The 24,725-nt window shown below is 39.6% G+C and overlaps 1 protein-coding gene across 3 annotated transcripts; it reads right to left on the bottom strand.

Annotated features, from left to right (window-relative positions):
- Positions 1 to 468: 468 nt before the first annotated feature.
- LOC132798228 (G1/S-specific cyclin-E) lies at positions 469 to 24,185 on the bottom strand. Of its 3 annotated transcripts, none has more exons than XM_060810010.1 (6): positions 23,755 to 24,185; positions 15,045 to 15,176; positions 11,705 to 11,993; positions 2,444 to 3,774; positions 2,150 to 2,375; positions 469 to 2,054 (listed from the first exon to the last, which is right to left on the bottom strand). In XM_060810010.1, exons 2-6 carry the CDS (start codon positions 15,062 to 15,064, stop codon positions 1,782 to 1,784), a joined length of 2,139 nt encoding a protein of 712 aa, XP_060665993.1. In that variant the 5' UTR covers positions 15,065 to 15,176; positions 23,755 to 24,185; the 3' UTR covers positions 469 to 1,781. The 3 variants fall into 3 exon arrangements, with proteins under 3 accessions (XP_060665993.1, XP_060665994.1, XP_060665995.1); XM_060810011.1 differs by lacking the exon at positions 23,755 to 24,185 and adding an exon at positions 22,075 to 22,269; XM_060810012.1 differs by lacking the exons at positions 11,705 to 11,993; positions 15,045 to 15,176; positions 23,755 to 24,185 and adding an exon at positions 4,117 to 4,167.
- Positions 24,186 to 24,725: the final 540 nt, after the last annotated feature.

Genomic DNA, 24,725 nt, shown 5'->3' on the forward strand with positions numbered 1-24,725 from the left:
TGTGATTAAAGCAGAAATATTCAACAAAAAAGCTTTTCGCGTCACGATAGTTATTGTGAATTTCAAGAAAGCTCCCAAAGTTTTGTAACAGCTACTTCACCTTTAAATTTAAAGAGCTAACTACGAATCGTGTTCATCAATCAGGTTTCCATTAAGTTAATTTACTTTTCCTTTAAATCATGAAAATTTGGGATTCTTAAGCATCAATGATTCAAAACAAACACTGTATTAGTTTTGGTTTTGTATATACAAAAATATCAATATATATTTATTTTATTTTTTTGTTTGTTTTTTTGTTGACATTAAATCATGGATAAGCGTACTTGTGAAATTATTTAAAATCAATTCATAACTTTAAAATGATTATTGCTTTAAAAACTACAAATAAAACTTAAATACGTAGAGTGCTTTTTAGTTTTTGTGTGCATTTTTTTTTTGTTTTCATTCCATTCTTAGACATATGAACACTTAATGTTTAATTTAGCTTAGGCTAAGTGAATAATTTTACTATATTGTGTTTTTTTTCTGTTTTGTTTTGTGGTTTTGTTGTGTTAAATATACATATAGAAATTGTACACTTATATAATAATATATTATATGCGTTTCAGTTTGTTTATATGTTGTGTGTGTGTGTGTGCTCATATATAGATATATATATATATTTATATATACAAATTTATTTGCTTAGCAAATTATGGCAAATTAGTCTACAATAAAATGTTTCAAATACATGTGCGTTACATTAATTAATTGTTTGTATTGTATTTGTTAATTTCATATTCATTTTTCTCAGATATTCAATTGCCATTACTCATATACATATATCTCTTAATTACTTCTCCATGTCAGCGTTGACTTATCGTCTGTATTGTGGGTTTTTGTGTTCTGTTTGTTGATTGGTTAGTTTGTTAATTTGTTGTATAAATAAATATGTGGATGAATTTGCCGCATTAAGCATTAGTCGTTTTAGTTTCTGTGCATTTGTCCTCAACTTATCAAGTAATTTTAGTTTATTAGTCAAGTGAATTGTGCTTGGCTTTAGCTCATACATAGATTAGTTTGTTAGTATTTGTCTCACGCTATGAATGATAATGTCTAAACCGATTGTACTGACGACTGACAGCGAAGTCTGTGTGTTTTGTATATATTCAATTTGCCAACAATTTGTGTGGTTTCTGCTTGAGTCTGGAGTCTATAATAAATACACTGTCCAACTTTAAGTTGGTCTGTAGCAAAAAAAATTAATCTAAATGGTATTTGTTGAATTCAATTTTGTGCAATAACTATTTCTATATATATATATATATAGTGGATATTAAAATTATATTTTGTTTGTTGGTTTGTTTTTATAAATACACATATTTAAATAGGTATTGTTTTATGTTTCCTTTTCTGTTTGTGTTTGTTTGTTGTTAATGTCGTTGTTGTTGTTTGTTATACAACTAAAGTGTGCGGCGAGTTTTGAGCAAATTTCAAACTAAAAAAACAAAACAAATATAGCGCGCGAAGATGTAAATTTCAATTAAATAGTGTTTAAGCAGTGGAATTAGGAAACTAATAACTTTTTACTTAGCATAAATAATTTATAATATTTGTATATATATATTTATATTATTATTATTAATAGAAACACTTAGCGTTTAAAACTGTTAGGGCGGGCGTGTGTGTGTATGAGAAAGCAAGCATGCAGGAGAGACAGAGAGAGAGAGAGTCAGTGACAAGGCGGCGATAGAGCAATTGCTCATCTCCATCTAAACTAGACTGCTACATCCTTCCCTGCTCTACTGTTGCTGCTTGTGACTGGACACTCGACTACTGCTTGAGCTGCTTTTGCTCGCAGCTGTGACTGCGGCTGCTGCTGTTGCCGTCGCTGTGGCGGTAGCGGTGACTGTGGCTGCCACAACCTCATCCTCATCACCCAGATACTCATCCGGCTTGTGACTAGAGGCTGGCGGCGTTAGGAGACTCTCCGGAGCGCGCAGTGCCGTCGCCGGCGAGGCCTGAGTGCGTGCGCGCATCGCATGCAATGCGTTTTGTGCCATCAGCAGTTCATCCTGAAGAGAGCAAAAGTAAAACGATCATTTAGCATTCAATTGGAACACTGATAACAACTAATTCGAGACTGAGCCTACTCGCTGACGATACTTACATACATATCCATTGTGGTGGTGTGCGTCTGAATGATGTGCGAATCATCGGTGACAATGTTGGGGCAGATGTGCGCAAGTCCAAACTTATTTGTGACCTGCTCGTTCTGTTCATTCATGTGCAGATAGGGCGCCTTCTTGGAGATGACGTGGAAGAAGGGCTCCATCCAGCGTGCACATGGATGCACTGTCTCCCAATCAAGTCCCGAGCAACGCAGAGCGGTCTCACTAAAAAAAGAAAGAGTAAACAGTCAGATCATCTGCCTATGACAACTGATGAGATCTGCTCAACTTACCGATCGAATGTATGACTAATGGCAGCTGCGGCCAATACCGAGTACGGATAGTTGGCCATGCCAACATCCAGGGTGCACAAATCGAGCAGCTGCGTTGTTTGCACAAACTCAAAGCCCGAGAACTGTGGATAGATGAAGGCATCATCAGCTTCTCCCGTCGTTGTCACATTCGCATTCGCAGCCGCAGCCTGCTGGCCAATTTGCGTCAACGAAGCAGGCGTACGATTGTTCACATTCAGTTGCATATAGACGCCCAACCAACCAGTCACAGTCAAGGGACAAATGTCCCAGCCAAGAGCCTGCAGCAAGATCTTCTCGTGTTGCAGGATATCACGCTCGGTGCAGGCACCATCGGTGACATAGGCAAATTCGCAGATTTTGGGCGGATAGATTTCCTCCACTTTGGCAGCGACAAAGAGGCACGTGATGCCGATCAGCTGCAGATGCGTCTTCTGCACCTGACGCTCGCCATTCAGATAGCGATCGAGGTAATCAACAGCCAGATAAAAAGTCTCGCGATGTAGCTTATACACCTCGCACACCTCAATCAACCAGTCAAGCAATATAGCGCGCATGCGTGGCTGCAGACCAGGATGATGCTCCAGCATGCTGCTACTGCGCAAATGCGAATCCTGCTCATCGCGCAAGCACATATTCTTCCACACATCGGCCGCATTGGCCCACGACAAGGCCGGCAGTGGGCATTGACGCAACGTGTACTCCATGGCTGGCGACATGCACTTGTAGTTGTTGTGGGGCATGGCATTGTCCATCTGATTTAACTTCAGCACTGTGCGATTAGCAGCATTGCTAGGATCATGCAGTTGCTGTGTGGCGGTGGCCGGAGTGCGTTCACCATTCTGGCTGCAACCCGTGGTCGTGGTGGTGGTTGAGGAGGCTGGCGAGCAGCTTGACGAATTGATTTGCTCATCCTCATCGTCGACATCCTCCTCGTCCTCATCGAACGAGTAATCCTCGCTGCTATCATCCAGCACCTCTTCGTCGTCGACTTCATTCGCCTTTGACTGTTCCGCCGCATAGCGCACCACAACCGGCTGTTGCTTGTTGCCGCGATCGGGACTTGGCGGACTGTCTGGGCTGTCGGGCAGCGGACTGTGTGGCGCCTCCGACAGCTCTTCAGCTGGCGAGCTGCGTATGCTAAGCACATCCTGTGCCACTGCTGCCGCCAGCGCCGCTGTCGCTGTCAACGGTGACGTATACACCGAGGACTGATTGCTCTGATCGCTGCCGTAAGCCGAGGCTGGCACAAAGCGAAACTGTTGACGCTGTTGACGCTTGGCAGATGGTGGCTCAAAACCAAGTTCAGGATCCTGCAAGAACAGACATTTTAATGTTAATTTGTTAGTGATTTTCGATTAGATTACATATAACATTTTTATGCACGCTGATCGATCTGAATGCAAAATAAGAAGAGCAAGAAGGCAACTAGCTTTTGTCACACGTCAAGTTAAATCAATATCGATACGTTATCGTTAATACCGATACATTAAATTGACCGGAATTCTTGCAAAAACTTTATAATCGATTATCATTTGTTGAATGTTTAATCGATTATCACCTTTTTTTAACTAAATTACTCTTCTAGTATACTAGAAGATTCTAGATTTCAACATAAAACTAAGTTTTTAAAATGAGTTGTAGTGAATTATTACCATTTCGATGAATTTTCGCTTCTGTTCCAGCTTCATAATAACATGAACAACAATTTGTAGAAACTGGCCGAAACAAAGGAGCAAGAGAAACGCGTTTCAAAAGCAGCGAACAATAACAGGGCAAAAACGTGTTTCGAATTAATTGGCAGACACTTCAAGGATGTCCTAATATAACAATAATTTATGAGGGCACGCCTGTCAAAAATGTTTTAATCCTGTCGAGAGTCGTATTATAGATGCACCCGCACAATGAGGAAACCACACACGATATGTTTGTTGTCAGCTGGATGCTGGTTTGTAGCTCCAAATTCCTGTTACAGTTTCCAGTTAACAATTACAGTTATAACAATAGCACTTTTATCTTGCCGTTGAGCGTGGGATCGAGAGAGCGAGTTAAATTTTGAGATAGAGTTTGAGATTGATGTTGAGGTTTCGAGAGTGTGTGTGTGTATTGCACTTTTGCTTTGTGATTTATTTAGTATAATTTAGCAGCAGTCTTTGGTTTTATCGTGATTAGTTCTTTCTTTGGTATGATAAAAGTCTTTTGTTTGCACTTAAAACATTTTAATCGCTGCTGTGCTTGATGTTTTATTTATTTTTGGCGAAATCCGGTTCTTAAATTAGGTTTTTGCACTCGGTTTTTATATAGTCGTCAGTCTTTCTTGTGCAACTGTGCTACGATTATTTTGTACTCGTTAATTTCGCTATTATTATTGTATTATTCGTTGGCTCAGCAACAACGATTCATTTTCTTATTTTTGGTTTCTTTGCATTTCAAAATATTTGGTTTAATTTGATCTCCGCTCTGAGCTGTCGTGTAGCAAACGCGTTGACTTGCGCTGTGCAACTGAGCTCATCGCCGCTCGTTCCAGATCGTCGATCCCCTGATCGTTAACTTCGTCGTCGTCGTCGTCGACGTCGTCGGTTTTGTTGTTGTCGCTGTCGTTATCCTGCTCAGCGATGCAGTCGAAAATAGGGGTTGCTTTTACTCGCATAGCAATGCAACGGTGAAACAGGATCGACCTCTCTTTCTCTCTCTCTCTCATTACCTTCTTCTCGCTTCCACTCGGATTCGATTTCTTAAGACGCCCGTTTGTTGTTTTGGCATTGCAGTTTGCGTCTGCCAGTTTATCAGCCAACAAATCCCTCTGACGGCTGCTGCCGCTGCCGCTGATCCTTTTTACAATTATTTTTGTCAACTACTCCAGGTAGACGACAACGTTAAGAAAATCACTACCTACTACCCTAAACTCCCTACCATTATCGCCTTTTTGGCTCGAGCTGTCAAGCTGCAGCCCAAGATATTGGCTACAAATATTCTTCTTCTTCATTTTTCTTCAATAAATTATCTTTTGGCAAAGGTCTTGAATGCGGTCCAGTCCACTAATGCAGCATGTGGGGTGTTGCTAAAGGCAAAATGTAGAGCGGGGCTAATGGAAAGAGACCGTCAAAGAGAAGATGCAGGAAAGGAAGGACAATGGCAAGAAAACACAAATACTCCATTGTTGCATTGCCAAAAAAGTCAAAGAAATTGCGGAATGAATTCGCAATAAATAATATAAGGCAGAGGAGAGCAGGTCATAGATTTTCACATAATATGATATGATCTGAAACTCGGAAGAAATTTTTAATATAGCAGAGAAAACGCAAAGATTCCCATAAAATTCCCAGAAATTGGAAAAAATAGTATATATAAGATGAACCTTATAAAATAGCCTCATAAATTCAACAATAATATAAATATTTTTACATTGAGTCCGCAAAATAATAAAAATCATTTCAGGCAAAATTCTTCCTTTTTTACATTTCTGAAATACTTTTTAAACGACTAACAATTACTTTGCTTATGAACATGAAATGGAACCTCGACTGAAACTCAGTGAAGCGTCACAAGACTTTGGGTTGAATGCAACCCCCCAAAGAAAGGAGCTGTCAATCTCGCACATCATAAAAGCTTAACAATCCCTGCCGGGCGAAGTCTCATTAAAGATTTTCACATAATTTGTAGGAAAATAAGCTGCATGAAAATGAGGAAAATAACGTAAATTTTTATGATATTTATGTGACAGATTTAATTGTTTGAGTAGGTTTTTGCCAAAACTGAACCCTAACTGAGAGCGAGAGTAAGAGCAGAGAAGAAGGAAATATAATGTGTCTACCTGGTAAATAAGCAGAGAAGAAGAAGCGCATGACAAATTTAATTTCTTATTCTTGGCATAAAATGTTACCCTTACCCTAAAGGCAAATGGAAATAGAAATGGAAATGGACACATGTCATGGAATGTAATGTAATTAAAATCAAAGCGTGCAATGGCATAAGTTACACAACCATATCTTTGACTGGTCAACATCTGTCGTTATGTCTGCTCTGTGTCTGGTCAAGCGCAGCGTAAGATTTACGAATTTCTTGGCAAATAAATGTGCAAGCTAATGCCGAGCATGTGAACCCGAGTGATTGCATTGATCCCCGTGGATCTTGTGTGTTGAGCTCTGCGGATTTACTGAGCGGTAAAGCAAAGTGGGCTGAGTAAGTGAGAGGGTTGCTGCTCAAGTTTAACAAGGGTTAAACTGGGTTGCCCTCTTTTAGCATTTGTCTCAAGATTTGAATTTCTCTCGCCAGCAAAAATATAATTATGCACTCAACTGAACTGCAGCAGGCAGCTGCTCTCGATCTCAATCCCTGCTTAGAGAACTTTTACTTGGAACCCACGAGGACACCCAAAACATCACTCGAAATATCGCCAGGAGTTCGTTTTAGAAAAAAAAGCATCAGCATTAACAACAACAGCGGCAGATGATGCAATCGACAATTGTCCCCGACAACGTCAACGTCAACCTCATGGTTGTCCTCATCGTCATCCTCATTCTTAGCACTCTGTTGTCCATTGTATTGTGCACTCCAACCAATATACCCTAAAGTCCTAGTGCGCTTATGTGTCGTAATCTTTCGTCTGCCGTCGCCGCTTCGATCGCCCTGTAAATACCGAAACACCTTTCCTTTTTTTCTTCTTCTCCTCCTCGCTTCTTGCGTCCCTGTCCTCGTTGTCGGACCCCGAGACGCAGGCGTCGCTTAGCGTACGCCTCGAACCTCGAACCTTGGCGTGGGTCCAGGTGTAACTTTTGTTGTTGTTACTCTGTGTGTGTGTATGTGTGTAATATCGCATTGTGCTCGTAGTTCGAGTTTCTTGCATTCGCCCCCGACCAACTTCTTTCATAACATTTAATTTCGTATCGCAGTTTGATAATTGTTAATATGTTGCAATAGGCAGCTGCAACATGCAGTGGCATGAGCTAATTTCCTCAAGAATTCCTAAGCAACTCTGAAAAGAACTCATAACTTTTCTAATGATAAATGACAAACGCGTTGACCATCTTCAGAATAAGCCAAACAGCAATATTTCTCTCTTTGCTGCTAATAAATGATATGCAAACATGACGTATTTCCCAAAGGACACACTGGCCGCAGGACAATAACAAACACTCATATTTCCCGACCAGCTAAGAACTGACCCTTGGTCATCGGCACCGACAAGGGGTTAATGCTTTCCTTTTTAACATTTTCCGCGGTTGTCCAGGACATGACATTGCACATATTTTGTGTCATCATCAACTTCATTATGGAAATTCCTCCAGTGGCAATTTCCACTGTCCGAGCGGGAAAAAGAGTCGCCTCGTGTCGGATTGTCGAGTGTAATTAATCATGCAATTGGTTAGATTCCATGACAAAATGGATTAAGTAAAAGGTTCTGCGGCTTCAATTGTTGCGGCATTTACGCAAAATTGCAGCGGCATTAAAGGGACAGCTAAGCAAATGAGTTTTGAGTGTGAAACCGAATCTGACAATGGGCAATTGGTGAAGGATTGGCAATGATGAATCATTAATGATAAAATAATATGATATTAATGAAAGATAAAATGAAACTAAATTGTTGTTAAGAACTGCAAGTCTTAGCTTATGAATTTCCAATATTGAGAATAATTACATATTTTCCTTTAAAGTTATAGTTATAGCTTATTTGTTTGGTTTATTAACAAATAAAATATAAAGCTTCTCTATTAATTTTGTCTTGTCTTCTTTTCTTCTTCTGGATTTATTATGCCCTAAAAATGTAGTTCCCACACAGCAGATAAACAACTCCATGTTATCATATTATAATATTATTACCCCAAACTGGCAATTCTTTCGCACGATACACAACTGTCATTAAGCTTGTGTTTACATATCAAGCTAAATGAAATCCTTAGAAAATGGAAAACACGTCAAATTACATCAATTTTTCCTTGTCTATTCCAAAATGGGATGCATGACGATGCCTGGGAATCGGCTACTAAAACAAAATGGAACTTGAAACCGAAACCGAAATCAAGTTTTCTCAATGTGTCTGGTGACTTGACAGAAATCAAGCACCAGGTCCTGCACTTGATTGCAGCCAAGATGAGCCAAGGACCGAGTCGAGAATCCCGACCCGCAGCGGTATTCAATAAATATCCCTTTTTTCGATGGAAAAAAGCAGAGAAAGAGAAGACGAAGGGGCTGGTAGGTCGCTTGGTAGGTTGTGCTGATTTCATGCTTACAAGATCCAAACAAAAAAACACGCAAAGAAGCAAGCAGTCTACACATATCACGCACAAAAGGGTTACATTACACTGACAAATTGGTAAAATAATACCATAATTTTTATCCTTTTGCGTACGCTAAACAAATATTGTATAATATTTCAAGCTCAAAACAAAAAATAATGTAAGCATGCAAACGAATCCCCAGAATAATTAAGGACGAAAACCATAACGTCCCATAAACAGATGACACACTACAGAGCATTCGTCCCTTTTGTTACTGCCGCGATAAGAAAATGATTTGCATAAAAGTTTAACGGAAATCTAATGAACAGAAGGAACTACATTTGCATATAAGGATCGGATCGGAACGTCAAGGAAAGGTGTCCCGTTTTTTTAAGACCGGTAATGCAACTCAGTCAGCCAGTGAGTACATCGACCATTTTTCATTTGCTACTGCACAAATGTCGACTCGATGAATATTTAATTAGATAGAGGAAGAAAACGGCATTGGAACGTCGCGTCGTCGCGATCCTTTCGCCAAAGGATAAGGAGTGCAACCCCGTAGTGCGCCTGCGGTGCGTTCTTGTTGTGGTTAAGGCGTCTCCTCGTACCATCAAGTATCATCATCATCGTCCCATTTCTTGATCTAGTTCCTACACGCGTTTAAGGGCGCTTCTTCTTCACGCACGAGAAACCCGTCTAAGCTAACCTAACCTATAACTACAATTTCAAAAACTTCTTTGCCGCCTTAACGGACATTTTCGCCAAGGCCTTGACTTTAGGTCCTGCGCATAAAACCCACCCCTGGAGCCGTCTCTCAAGGTGTGCGAGCATGCGCAACGTACTCAAACTTTGCCGTCGTCGTCTGTCCTTTTGTCGTATTGTCCTACTGTGCATATGCTCAACATATTGCAAGAGCATTGGAATTCTTAGCCATCGGCTCTTGGGGGGCGCTGAGGCAAAACAGTTGAGCGAAATGTGGAAGGAAAATAAAAAAAAAACCAAACACACAACAGAGAGAGAAATGACATTTGTTTTGCAGCATTAAACTGGGGTAGAGTCGTTTGCAAAAACAACCCATAGTTGATATAGCATACATATAAAAGTATTTCTGCAAGTTCATTGCTCGCTGCCATCCCAGTTTTTTAAGGTTCCCTCGAAAAGAAGTTGAAGCAACAAAAAAAACAAATTAAGAGAAAAAGTACACACAAGCATTTGCTTGGAAATCCTTTGCACCAACACAGCTGCCTGTCTATCACATATAGCACAGAAGCCAGAGAGGCCGCAGAGATCAGACTGTGGATGTTGTCTGTGCTGGTCTTTCAGGCTTCCCATTGTGTTACAGGCCCTCTGATTGCAGCTACTTGAAAACGCAGCAAGCAACGCACCAAGACGTCCACGTCCTGACTTTCGAAAATAGCGAACCGCTAAATGAGCCTTTTCATAAGTAGCATTTATTTTTGGGCTGATCTTTGCTGCATTGTGTTTGTCTTCTCGCATATGGGTTCTTTGGATGCATCTCAACGATAAATGCCCAGTAGCCAGAGATACGTGACTAACGGCTTATTTGGTCACAACTCAAGCAACGAAAGATCAAAGAACTAAATGTAACCAGCATATTTACTCATTAACAAGCCAAATTGTTGTTCGACTCGTTTGCATAGGATTATTTCAGATAGACATCAATCATAAATCCAAGAATACATCTATTAAAGACCCTTTAGTAAGTTGTACGTTATTTAAGTGAATATTAAGAGCCAATTAAATAAATATGCTTAGAATTCCTAATGAATGAAGATCGCTAATATTTTGTTGATCACGTGGATCATTGTGATCATGATCAGTATCTGTGATCGTTGCTGATCACTATATAATATTTCGGCGTAAGTTAATAAATCTAAGAACACAAAAAAGTGAGTAATGTCACAAACCGATTATATATAATTTAAATAAATATTGTCAATCAATTAAATAAATACGAATGAAGATCACTTTATATTAATTGGTGATCACTTAGAATGCAGATAAGTTTCTAATGGTTAATGCTTCTTAAATATAGAATACAGTGCAAGTACAATCAACGATCCTAAGAATTCGTTAATTTCATTTCATTTTCGCATTGAATATCAGTATTGATCACTTGATCACTTTTTGATAAATGACAATATCGCTTTTTACGTAAGGACATAAGGAATACTGTAAATATTCAGCTAAATTAAACACTTTAGTCAAAGCACAAATTGTAATTATATAATTGCACCTAAATGAACAAATTTAAAATCATGAATGAATGAAATTTAAATATTGTACATATACGTAAGAATAAATATTAAAATGGAACATTAACCTTATCAGCAATGAAGACTACTTTTAAATAATCCAATGATCACTCGTACAAAACGTACGCAATGAAGATAAGCATGGAAATTTTGATGAGTAATTGTGCAAATACAATTGTGATCAGCTGTTTGAGTTAGATGAATATTTTCCACAAGCACAATCGCATTGAAGTCATAATTTCAAAGCTTATAAATAGACATATTCGAAGTAGAGCTGATAGGAAATGAAGCTTATACAACTATCAAACTAAAGTGAACGTTTTTATTTGCGAAATAAAAATGTAATGAAAGTGTTTTGATCACTTTGAAAGAAAAACATTCAATCACTGGCGCTTGATTTTCTGTTTTAACGAGAAATAGACAAACATTTATGCACAAATAGATGACCTAATGCTAAATTCAAAGTCTAGCAAACAAGAAGAAAGCTGACGATTGCACTGCACTATTCATTCATGCCAAGATCGTTTGGGTCATTGACAAGGCGGATAGACTCTTGGCATTTCCTTGATAAGATTGCGCAGCTCACACTGATATCAGTCAGAGGCGCCACATTCACAGAGAGTGAGAGAGTGAACAATATTGAGGCTAATAGTGAAACTGAGCTGAACCTCTTCACTTTTCTCCCATTAATTGCATTCATAAACCTTATCGAAATGGGGTAAATGAAGTGGGGGAGGGAGAAAACTCACCTTTGATGAAGAACGACGCTTGCGTTTGTTGCTGCCAGTTGCAAATGTGGCAGAAGTTGCATTTTTTTGACTATCACATGAACACATATCCGACGTGGTGGATACACTGCTCCAAGGCCAATGATGAGTTGAGGTTGAGGATGTGGCTGCTGCTGCTGATGCTGCTCCAGTGCTGCTGCTGCTACTGCTGCAATCGATGTTGTCGATGCTGTTGATGCTGGCGGGGGTGACTATCTGCTCTTGGGATGCATTGGCGGTGGTGCTGCGGCTGCTGCTGGTTGTGTTGGCACTGCAAGGAGAAAGCAAAACAGCAACATTTTAGTACAGTTGTAGAAATTTGCAGGGAAATTCAATGCCACTCAATCACGAGAAAAAGAAATGTGCCTATAGGGGCGTACCTAAAAATACAAGATGCAAGATACATAAATTCATTGAATTTTGACAGGCACCCATCGGCTACATTAACATCTAACATCCGGGAAATTGTAATCGAGAGCAGCACGTCTCACTCTCTTTCTCTCTAGCTGAGACCCTTCTTCAAGTTGGGAAAATTAAGCAATTTTGGCAAATTTGCATGCACATTATGCATTATGCATAATAGAAGGAAGTGTTTGCCTCCTTTTTTTCTCGGCAGATGTTTATCTCTGTTTCAAGCAGTAACGAATTTTCTTGCGGCAAAAAGAAAAAAACAAAAAAAGGAGGAAGCTGCTGCACTTCAAACAATTCGTTTCGCGAATTTTTGCAATTGGAGAAGTTTGGCAAGATGAGGATTAACCCTTGACGCAACTCGTAACTGGCAAAAAAAGGTGCTATGGGGTTCATTAAAGAAACGTCTATGTTCTCGACGAAATATATAAAAAGGGGCTGCTGCACATAAATTCAAATGCTACGACCAAGAAATCTTGTTGATGCTCCTTCGCTGTTGCTGTTGCTGCTGCTGCTGCTTTATCGATCCCGTTTAATGGTTTAATGAACAAGAAAAAGTAATCACGTAGTAAATTACAAGGAAATGGAATCGCTTAGAAATGAGTTATGATCGAGTCCTCGCCGATTGAACAAAAAAGAGGTCCACGAATCCTCTCGCAGACTAATGGCGCGTACGTGCTAGCGACCGCACACAAGTTTTGTTCTTTCTTTTCTCTTTTTGTCAACCTTAGGTCAGCAGAAGAAGGGTGTAGTTATAGGTTGTTGCTTGGTTAAAGGTTCAACTTCGCTGTCAACCCGAACCAAAAAATTTGTCAATTTTGCTCCCGGTGAAAGTTCATTCAATCAATTTCCTTCGTCGTTGTTATTTATATTTTTTATTTTGCGTCTTGTGAAAGGCGCTGCTGATGCAGCGTGGAAATTTTTGTGTTGATCTGCAGAGATCTGGGTGTGAAAATCGTAGGTAGAGAAAGCGGCAGCTGTAACATCTTAAGGGACGACATTTCTTTTGGGGTAACTGTGAGATTGTCGCAAACAAATCATTGAAGGCCAATGCAATGATACGTGAAATGTAGGAAAATTCTAAAATACGACTATGTATTGCATATTGATTAGCACTCGGAAAAATTGAAATTAATGGGAAATCTATCATATATCCGACGCTGTGGAGTTTAGGTCAAATGTAACATTCCTAAATTTGTTATTCATATCAAGTCAGCTAAGATCCTTTTGCATTCTTGATCGTCCTTATATTTAGAGTATCCCACATCTTAAAGATTTTCTTAGATTTGATAGTTACTTCGCATATTTTTAATATGTTACCATATTGATAATATGAAATTCTTGTAATTTTAATAACGAACTGCTTAATATAGTGTAATAATTCTAATGTTTCTTCAAGTTTCGTGTAAAAATTTAAATAATTTTCTACATTTGAAAGTAAATTACAGTATTAACTATACTAAAATAATTATAAAGTTGGCTTTATACATTATTCAAGCATTTTTCTCAATTCGCTTCAATTCTAACCTAATTCTCGCTGCGCTCAAAAGTATGCAACACAATTTGCATATAACCTCAAAACCAAAATTTTCAACTTGATCAGTTGATGATTGAGAGAATTCCGTTATACTCGTAGCTTTAGCGCAGAGTTGACATATTTCGCCTCGCTACATATACCAATAATTATGTCGCACACATGTTGACCACGAATTATGTCCATAAAATGGACTATCACTTAAGTGATCGCGGATGAAGTTGGAAGTTGGACTGAGTGAGTGAGTTGACATAGTGCGAGGGTCGCAACTGACGATGCCAAATGACTGGGCAATTATGCAATTATATTGAAGCGCGCACTGTGGCCCAAGGGGGTAAATTAATTGTCCTGGCCAGGACATGACAAAAACTAAAAAGCCACAAAGTATATGGAGAGTATAACTACTTTTCATGTGCGTTATGAAAACATTATTAACATGCAACATGACAAAAAAGCGACACAATGATGTGACAGTCTCTCAACATTCCCTCGACAGCGACTAAACACTTTTCTAATGACTTTTTCGCGCGCAATTATTTACTAATCACACGCAGGACATACGCAGGACGACCCTCGCCTATATTTAATGCATCGGAATGCGTTGTGTAAAGGAATGCGAGGCGGTTGCGCGTTGCACGTTGCGCCACTTGGTTATCAAAGGCAACTTATTTTAACACCTACAACAGCTGTTCGATTGTGCGTTGTCCTTTAAATTGGGAATTTTGGGAAAAGCGAATGAAAATGCATTTTAGATTATCGCACTTGGCTTCAAAGCAAAAGACTTTCGACTACTGACTGCGGGTAGTCGCCACTTGCGGGTAGTCAGCCATAACCAGTTGGTCCGTCACTTTATAATTACGGGAATGTTATTACGAGTATTAGATAAACATCATAGCGACTGACTGCCTTCTATCCTACCAGGATAGTTGTGGTCCTCACTTTGGCGGTAAGGAAGTGAATGTCGTGAATTGTGTCGCCACAGGAAGTCAGTTAGAAAACAAATTGGAAAAGACAGCAACTCACAGTTGGCTTTTCAATTTTATGTGGGGTGTTAATTGGTTGGTTTGCCTAAAAGTCAAGGAAAAGGAAGTCAAGACGTCTAATGCGAGTAGGAAATTAGACATCAAAGAGAGACAGAGAGAATATAAATAATTACCTAACTAATGGAAGATCATTGTAACAACATATTAAACTAAATAGTTTATGATTTCTTAATACTTTTTATTAATTACGAAAAACGGCATTGGGCTGGGGAAAATTTAATACAATATTTAAATATTTTACAGGTTTTTAAAACTTAATTAAAAACTTTACATAGATCACAAAAAATACGTAATATAATTAAAAAATAAACATATTCAAATAGAAAGGATTACTCACCTCTTGGCATATAAATCCATAATTGTACGGCCTTGATAAGCCGTTGAAGTTTTTAAATAATAAATTTATAATTTTTGGAATATGTTGAGCTGCTTGGTAAGCAGTGAATGTTGTGCAGATTATGTAAAGGAACTGAAATAAAATGAATGAAAATAAAAACAAATTAAATAAAAAGTATAAAAATGTCGTAATTCTTATCTGAGCAGGGACTCGTCATATGTTTCGTTTTGTCATGATTTACAGAAGTTAACGATAGAACTGGAAGGTTCTTCAAGGACCCACATAAAACCAAAGGAATAACAACATGTGGAAACTAAGGGAACTCAGCATGTGGTCGTGGTCCAAGAGCAAGAAATGGACAACGGATCAGCGAAAACCCAAAACAAATTTGTTTACGTGCACATTTTGGAAAAAAATAGAACCAAAGTAAATATTGAACAGCATTTTATGATGATGTAAAATGAACGTGCCCAGAGCCAAGCCAAAGTCGAAGATGCATATTCAAATTACATTCGGGTATAACATAGATAGGCATGGGTCAAGTATTGGATTAGACAGGTAGCCCACTGCAAAATAATTTATAGAATTTCCACGAGTCTCGATTAAGTGGCTCTTCCTGTCTTGGCCGGCCATCCCGCTGACGATGGCGCTGATGGTGTCAGGTGTTCCTTGGGAGTGGAGGCGACATTCAACGGCGCATGCGCAACGTCAACCGTCAGCGGTCGGTCGCTTCTCTGTTGTCTAGTGGAGGTTTTTACAACAGGCGACGCATAATTATATCGAGCTCTAATATGGGAGATCAATGCACCTGTTGTTGTTGATGGTTGATGGCTTTTCATGTGGCTATTCGCCTTCTGTCTGCGGGCAGGTGAATGCCACAGCAGCTGTTGATACGTCGAACTCAAAGTCGAACTCGCAACTCGTATCCGAACCCCTCTCTCTCTCTCTTTCACTTGGCCACGTTATGCAGGCTGCTGCCCAAAAAGGATTCCTTGTGTCTCTGCGTGTTTTGTATTTTTTACTTTATAGACAACATTTCGTCTTACAATTCGTTGTAGTTGCAACTTCAATTGACTTCCCCTGCGCTAATTGCTTCGCGCATTCGTATCCTGTCGCGTTTCCTTGTTTCCCTCTGTTGCGTCTCCTTTTGTTGTTGTTATTCCTGTTGGCTTTTCCTTCTCTCTTTTCCGGCCTCTGCTGCTGCTTTGTGACATATGGGCTGGCGTTATTTTTGCCACGATTTATGTGCCGCTTTTGTCTGGCATTCACTTTGACACCTCACCAGCCTGGGATATGGATGTATGTTTGCTATAACTACCCCATTTTTACTGCTTTTTAGTTAACGACTTTCGTTTCTCTCAATTTCTCCACCTTTTGCCGCCCATTCTTACACAATTTCCAGCCAGTTTTTCAACCATCATTTTCACACTAATTGCGGATATGCCTACTAATTAATTGCCTTCTTTTACTTTTCTTCGTTTTATGGTTACATTTTTCTTCCGTTTACTTTATTTTTTGCTTTCTCATTTTTCCCAACCCTACGAAGAGACCATGCTTAAAACTGTTCCTGTTTCATTTGAAGTATACATTCATTTAATATTTTAAGAATTTGCTCGATCGTTAATAATAGAGAATTTCTTGTTAAAAAAAGATTTGCAATATATTGTATTAAATTAAAACGCCATAATCGTAAGTTTTTAACATAATATATGTGGGAATTAAGTTAGTAACTTAATTTTGGAAATCCCTGCCGATTGGGCTCATCTGATCAGCTATAATCCTAATGATAATTGATTGTGATTTTAAGGATGTATTAATAATAATAAAGGACTCGCAATGTGACGTCTTGTTTAGTTCTCAGAAGTGACCAGATTAATAGCTGCAACTAACAATAATAAATGACTTACTAATTGCAATAGCTCACTGGCCACACACGGCATCGTCTATTTGAGGGGGAAGAAACTCGGACTAGACTAAGTCAAGGAGCCTTAATGAAGATTAAGTTGTGTGTAGGCAGAGAGGAAGACAGAGAATGCAATCTGTTCTCTAGTCGGTATCAAGTTAGCGAGAATTATGCGGCGACAGGTAAATACACACAAATATGAATACATATTGTTCATGGATGCGCAGGATGAGAGAAGGTGGAGAAGGAGAAGCAGACGCAAAAGCAGAATGAGAGAGTGGAACATGAAAGGCGCTTTCAATCTTCCCAGAGCCTAATTAGACGACGCATGAGTAAATTGTTTACCTGGAGGCCAAGGTCAACAACAATGAGATGCGAACGGATTTAACTGGAATTGTTTTCGGTAGAGGAGGAAGCAAATTTTCTTGTACTACAATTCATATTTATTTTGTGTGTTGTGTGTGTGTGTGTGTTTATGTGCAATACACAATTTCCCACAAGGAAATTGATAAAGATACTCGCAGCAAACGCGCAACTTGAGGCAAAAAAAAAACACGCAGAATGTCGAAAAATGCGCAAAATGTGAAAAGAGAGCAAGACAGAGAAAGAGAAACCCAGAGAAAGAGAGACAGAGCGCGAGACATGGAGAATCGCAGAGAGCGAGAGAGAAGAGCAAAACAGGTCCCTGGTCTTTGGTCTCTGGCCCTCTTGATCCCTTGCCGAATTCCGAGACTCGTCTACAACTTCTTCTGCTTGCTTTGCTGTCTACGTCGCTGTCTCAAGTCGCTGCAATTTTTGTGCGTCCTTTTTCGGTGTGTATGCCTCGAGTGTGCGTACCTGGTGTGTATGAGTGTGTGTGTGTGCGAATGTTGAATGTATTTTGAGTTGTTTGTCGTGTTGCTGCCGCCTGCTTTTGTTGTTGTGGTTGTCGGTGTCGTTGTCGTTGTTGCATGCATTTTGGGCTGCGCTTGCACAACGAGTAAGATACATTCCTGAGATACTCAAGATAAATGCATATCCATATACATGCATTCATATGGTTTATATATACATATGTAGCGTGGATTGTCTGGATTGTCAATGCCAATGGCTCCTCCTCATCCTCCTCACCCCACCCTGTTGTTGCCCCTGAGGCGCGACTGCAATTAGTTGCAGCTCTAAGTGCCTTGGCGCTTAAAATCAGCGCAAAATTAAAAGCTCTTTAGTACACGAATTTTGAAAACAATGAGCTTTAGCTTAAGATGACTCAAAGCTTTAAGCAAGATCATAGCAAAGTGTTCAATTAAATGCACTAATGAAACCCCTATAGTAAAAAGATTTTTAACTTTCAGCGTCCTTAACACTTATTATTAACATCAGAGCTTTAAGCTAAATTTAAGCAAGAAACCTGATTAATTTAGAAAAGCTATTGAGTTCCTTTAAAAATTTAATAAATTTGAATTGTGTTTTTGTGCTCCATATATATCAATTGTATACTAATGTTTTAAACTTTTGAAAGCTTATAACCTTTTTATTTATGTACAACTCAAGCATATGTTGAGCAGCATATGGTATATGGAAAACAGTTTCGTTTAATATATGCATAGTACTCACTATCGTTGAAGCAATTAACCCAAAACTATTTCTCTCAGCGCATTCCTAACTAAATGTATCTGTATCTAGGGCTCCGCTGTCTGTCGCTGTAAACGAGCATGTAAAAGTATCTGTGGCAACTAAGTGCACACAGTGCGCCGCAGTGCGTGTGAAAGTATCAACGAGGAGACCAAAATCACGAAAATACAAAAACAAAAAAAAAGAAGAGAAGAGAAAAAGTTCGTTCTTCAATGGGCAGCCGTTCCAGGAATTGCCGGCCTTGAAGTAGCCGTTAGGCCATCCAGACTCAACGATGCGCTCAATTGATTATTTAGTTTATATTTAGCAGCGTCGTTTTAAAGGATGTGACTGCTTCAAGTGGCCGTCGCATACATATATCCATATCTATCTCTCTGTCTCTCTCTATCTCTCTGTCTCTCTCTCTGTCCTCTCTCGATCCTTTGTGTGTTTGCACGAGAATAACTGGAAACTGTTTATCATTGTTGTTTCTGCTTTCGGCTGCCCTTTCGCAGCCTGCGTTTCAATGTGTTCCCCCCACTTGGTCCAGGTCCATATCCACATCGTCCACATCCACAGCTAGGGCTTCTCTCAGCTTCGCCTTCCTCACACTTTTGCAGCGACAAAACCGTCGCCAGACAATGAAAAATGCTTTTCGATACATGAGATCGTAGTCACGTCCCTATTCAATCCCAAACTATACTATATAATATTTGTGAGGCAAACCAAATAGTTTCCAGTCCTCTATTATGCATATAATTGAGAATCTTTACTTGGAATTCTCTGTAGGCCAAAATGGGCAGGTGAAAAAAAATCTTGAAAAAATATAACAAATGAGTTTAATATGTGGAAATATTTCCTTTTGATTTTCTGCCGCATCACTTGACCAAGAGCGCATTAATAAGTGTTGAGCAAATAGCAAAACGGTGTTGCAAAGTACCTGCAGTTGAAAATGTGAGAGAAGGAGGGCAGGATATATTTCAAGGAGTTTGCAAAGGAAACCATTAGCAAACAATTGAAATGATGCAAGGTTTATGCCATGAATTGACAAAGGAATGGAATCAATTACTTTAAACTGAAGAAGTATATAAATTTAGTTACTTTTATGAAAATATGATCATGATTATAACTAACTTTGAAATAACTTGTAAATATTACTTGAAATAAATGAATTTTTAATGGCAGTATTTTTTGCGAAAATATACAGGAACCTGATTTTAAATACTTTTTAGTTAGGATTTTGTTTAGGGAAATATGATTCTAATTATGATATTATATTTGGTTACAATAAGAGAATTTCTTATTATGAAAATATGTTAAGCATTAAGATTTCAAATTCAAAAAAAATAATACTCATGATCATGAAAACATGAACGCGTGAGCGCATAAACAAAGCAATTAGACTGCATCATTGAGGGATTTTATGGCTTCATGTTTTTCAGCGTGCTAAAAGTTTTCTAGGCCTAAAAACCTTCACAAAAGTGAAAACCCAGTTGTAGTTCCCTGATATGCTGATCTATCTGTAAGATAGCGAAGAAAACACATGTCTTACAACCTGATGAAACAACCTTCAAATCGCATTGCGCCTGTCCTCCCCTACCCTTCACAAAAAGCAACATTTGTAGCCAGTTTAGCACAGGCCCCCCAATACATACAACAGAATAATGCTTATATATAGTGTATAACAACAAAACAGAAAAAAAAAACAAGTATTTTGCAAAATGAAACAACAACAAAAAACATAAAGAAAACGTCAATTTATAAAAGCAAGACGCAAAAAGCTACAAAGCAGAAAAACAGCCACAACAAAAAATGCAAAAGAGCGCAAAATACACATACAACAAAAACAACAACAACAACAATAACAAAGCAAAAATGAGCGAGCGAACAAGAAAAAAAAAGAAAGTCGCAAAAATGAACAAATTGTAGCAGGTAAATTGAAACAAGCAAAAGAAGGCAATAGCAAAAAACCAACTGCTAAAACACACACACATACACGCAGTCACACATACACATAAATATCAATGAACCCCAAGCAGAGGCAAAGTTAAACTCGATGCTCGGTGTGACACCGCAGCTTAGACCTCACAGCTATTCTACGCATAAGTGTGTGTATGTTTGTAACGCCTTCTCTAGCCGGCAGCTAGCTGAGCAAGCAATAGCAAAGTCACCACGTACTACCAAAAGATTTTTGCGCCACTTTTGACATAATTCAGTTGCTTGCTTTATGTCTGTCTCTACATGCGGCGCGCGCGTTTGTCTCTTACTCAGTTTTATTTATTTTCTTACTTGTTTGCGCTCTACGCTTTGCTCGCTTGCTTCGCTTTCGTCAAGTTTTCAAAAGGTTCAACTCGATGTTGTTTTAGTTTTTTTTTTGAACTTTTCACGTCGGCGCAGCGCATATCTCAAAAGCACAGCGTAGCAGCGCAGTCGGCATCAATAGCGACTGCGACGAATGTACGAAGCATGTACTAAAAAGTTTTTGTTTGTTTTTGTTGTCGAGAATGGTGAAAGAAAAAGTGGACGCTCAAAATTGCGCTAACGTCGACAGAGTACGTTGACGACGACGTCAACAGCGACGCCTCATTCTTCTCGTCATTCTGATTGGAATAAAACGGAAGAGTGCTTTTCGTTGTGTGCGTGTGACGTGACTGAGAGAGAGAGAGCGACAACTGAACTGGGCAGTCGGGGAGCGCGTTCACAGATGTTCCGTGTGAGTGTGTGCCTCTGTATATGTGTGTGTGTCATTGGTCGTGGGGAAAAAATGGAGAGAACACATAAGTAAAGTGGCGCGAATTGGGCGTTTGGTTGGCGCATTTTTGTTTTACCGCCCAAAATCTATTCGGATGGCGGGAAAAAGTGCAATCGGGCGGGAGACGACATGAACACATGAACCGATTAGAAAGTGCCGGTTCATGTGGGTAGGCGAATTGCCAATAAGACTAATCGAATAACAGCGAAGCTGCAAATCTGCAGAACGATATTAGTGTGTAATTTGCATAGAATAGGCAACTGGGTCAACTAAACCTTCACCGCAATAGCAATGCCTACATTCTACATTACCAACAATCACCGTTCACTGAGCTTGCAGATAACTCCTTTTGTGATCCTTTAAAATGCGCGACCATTCTCATTGGAATCATATTAACGACAAACAATCCTTCCAATTTGGAACTGCACTTCCACCCGATTGTATATCAACCGTTACTGGCATTCCAATCGGAACGTAACGGACATTCCATATTGACAAACAGAAGTAGGGATGGAGGGAGGCGTAATCGTGCAAAATTTCTAATAAGAACAATTTGGCAAACGTTCCTGTTTTATTTTATTGGGGCCTTGTTGTATTTGTAGCAAAAAATGCAAAGACACGACGACACACTCGCACACTCACGCATATGTATGAAAGAGACTCGCACACACACACACACACTAACAGCGAAGCAGTCTCTATTCTATTCCACCTTTGTCACACGCGTAATTTTTTACACATAATATTTTTTTCTTTTTGAGCAACATTTGGGGCGTAGTTTTTACCTTTTGAAATGTGGTGTTTAATCAAGCACAATTCGAGGCTAATTTAGACACACATTGATTAGTTTGCTAAGTTGTATATTGGAAATTGGAAATTTTATTTGCACTTGAAAAAATTGTTATAACGTCGTCACACGCCGGCCACGAACTTCACCAAGCAGCAGCTGAGCAGTGAGCAGTGATCACAAGTAAAGAATGGTTGGTAAGGCAGCAAATCGGCGAGCAAGAGAGCGCCGACGACGTCGACTGCGGCAGCGCCAGCGGCAGCGACCGAAACCGAGCGACAGCTACAGCTAACAAGCAAAGTGTATATTGTGTGTGCAAGTGAAACTCGCTGAAAGCAGCGCCAAAAAAATGCAACAACCACACAGGCAACTTGTCGATGTTGTTGGTAGACCAACTGACATTTAACAAGAGCGCAAAACTGATCGGAGAGCAGCAGCACACACACATAGCTAGAGAGACCGAGGGAGAGAGATCGAGAGAGACAAACTGAGAGAGAGAGCGCATCTCGCGCGCGAAAAAAAGCCACGCAGAGAAGACGCATGCAAAGGCTGTTGAATGCGTGGGGCAGAAACCTAAAAAAGAAGCATTAAAATTGGAGGAGCCGGCCGCAGACCCCTCTTCTCAATGGACGCAGGAGCTGAAGGCGGTTTTATTGAATGAAGCTGACAACGCTCCTGTTTAAAGCGCCAAGCAGGCAGGCAGGCAGTTGACCTACGAGTGTGTGTGAGTCGATGAACAGCTGTTTTGTGGCGCTCGTTTAACGGGCGTTGCGCGCGCTACAGCTGTTGACGCTGCCACCTGGACAAAGAAAGATGATCCAATTGGGCCATTAGCAGATATTAAATTCAACACTTTTTATCGTGCAAGCAGCACTGATTGCCAAAATATTTCGAAAAATGCAGAAAAATTTAAATGTATTTTTTTAACCCATACAAAATGTAAATAAACACACTGTATTACTCTAAATTGCAATAAATTTCATGAATAATTCTATTGTCCATCGAAATCTATGCACTAGAATTGCTAAGCAACAGAAAATCCACGAATTTAGGTCAATTCAATGCATGTTTACGTTGACAGACTTCATACACATCGAAATTGACAACCTGCTGGCAACGCCGCTCACACACAAACAAAACAGCCGCGACTTTGTTGTTTTGCGCGCTCGAAATGTGTCGTTTTGGCACCAACTTTGATGGCTCCGCTCGGCGATTTTCTAAATGAAACCATATTGTTGTGCATATGCAATGGAGAGGTTAAAACATGCAGAATCTAATTTGATAAAGTGTGCAAAAATCATTGCAACTTTGTGGGAGTTATGAATGATCAAAGTTGTGAATTTCCCGCGCGCGGGAAGAAAACGTCGACGTAAACCTCGACGCGCGCTCTCTGTCGCTCTCATTCTCTTCAAAGTGACAGCTGAGTGGAGAGTGCGCAATTTGTGTGCGCGAGAGAGTAAGCAGCATTGGCGACGACGTCGGCAGCGACGACTTCGGATCGACGAGAATATATTTTTTCGTAGAACACAAGGCAAGGGCAAAAAAAAAAAAATTAACCAAAACCAAAAGCAACGGCATCGCATGTGATGGAATTGCAAAAACAAAAAATGAACGTAGCCAAAACTGGAGCCGCTAATACGGAGCTTTGAACTTGGCTAGCGGAGAATTGCGCACTCACCTGTTCCGGATGAAGACTTTTGATACCCAAGCCGTTGTCGTCGTTGCTAAAGTTGTTCTTATTGCATTGGGGGTTGCTTAGATGAGTTGTTAGGGAACTTCATGTATTGTTTTTGTTGATTGCGGCCAACGAGCCACGCGCACAGTGGAACTGCAAAGTGTATGTCTTTTAATTCCAATGCGCTCCACGCGGATGAAAAAATAAATTGCACACGCACACACACACAAACAGACAGCAACTCTTCGCGTTAAGTATTTGTCGCCTGGTTTTGGTTTTTTTTTTTCGTTTTTACCTTTGCCACACCGACAAGTCAAGGCCAAGTGCGGTCAAATTGTTGTGTGTGTGTTGGCTGCAATTAGATCCACAAATTTAGGGACACCATCAAATCCAACCTTTTTGCAGTTTCAGAAAAAATGAAGTGTGCTGCGCTGTCGTCGTGACAGCGAGAGAGAACGAGAGAGAGAGAGAGAGCGTTTGTTTTTACTCTCTTTATCGGTTATCGTTTTACGAGGAAGAGCAATGCGCTAGTGATGATCGATATCTCAACGATGGTTTGCTTGAAATCACATTGTCGAATTGCCATTCACAGCGAAAAATGTAAACATTGTCATCGCAGAATGACAAAACAAGCGCGTTGATTGAAACTGAACACATTTAAAATTATTGTGATTAGAAATATATATACAATACAAAACACAATATATTACAAAACACATAAGCACAATTGAAGGAGCTTATTAAAAAAAAATACATAAGCATGCTTTCGATTTCTTATGCTATTGGCAAATACTCTGGTAACACTCCTAAATCAATAGTAAACACTTAACATAGAAATGAGAAAATATTTTCAATCAGGAATTTTCGATAAAGGCGCGCGAATTTGAATTTGAATAAAGAGGACGACACGAAATTACTGCGCTGCGACTTAATGCTGTGAAACTCGAATATCACAATAAAAGAAACTAAATGGT

This window comes from Drosophila nasuta, chromosome 2L, assembly GCF_023558535.2.
Source record: "Drosophila nasuta strain 15112-1781.00 chromosome 2L, ASM2355853v1, whole genome shotgun sequence".
Classification (NCBI taxonomy): Eukaryota; Metazoa; Arthropoda; class Insecta; order Diptera; family Drosophilidae; genus Drosophila; species Drosophila nasuta.

Coding starts and splice junctions, on each gene's coding strand:
- LOC132798228 (XM_060810010.1), bottom strand. CDS start 15,064: ATGGATTTATATGCCAAGAG. Junction 3,775..11,704: donor AGCGTCGTTCTTCATCAAAG/GTGAGTTTTCTC, acceptor CTGTTCTTGCAG/GATCCTGAACTTGGTTTTGA. Junction 2,055..2,149: donor CCACCACAATGGATATGTAT/GTAAGTATCGTC, acceptor TGCTCTCTTCAG/GATGAACTGCTGATGGCACA.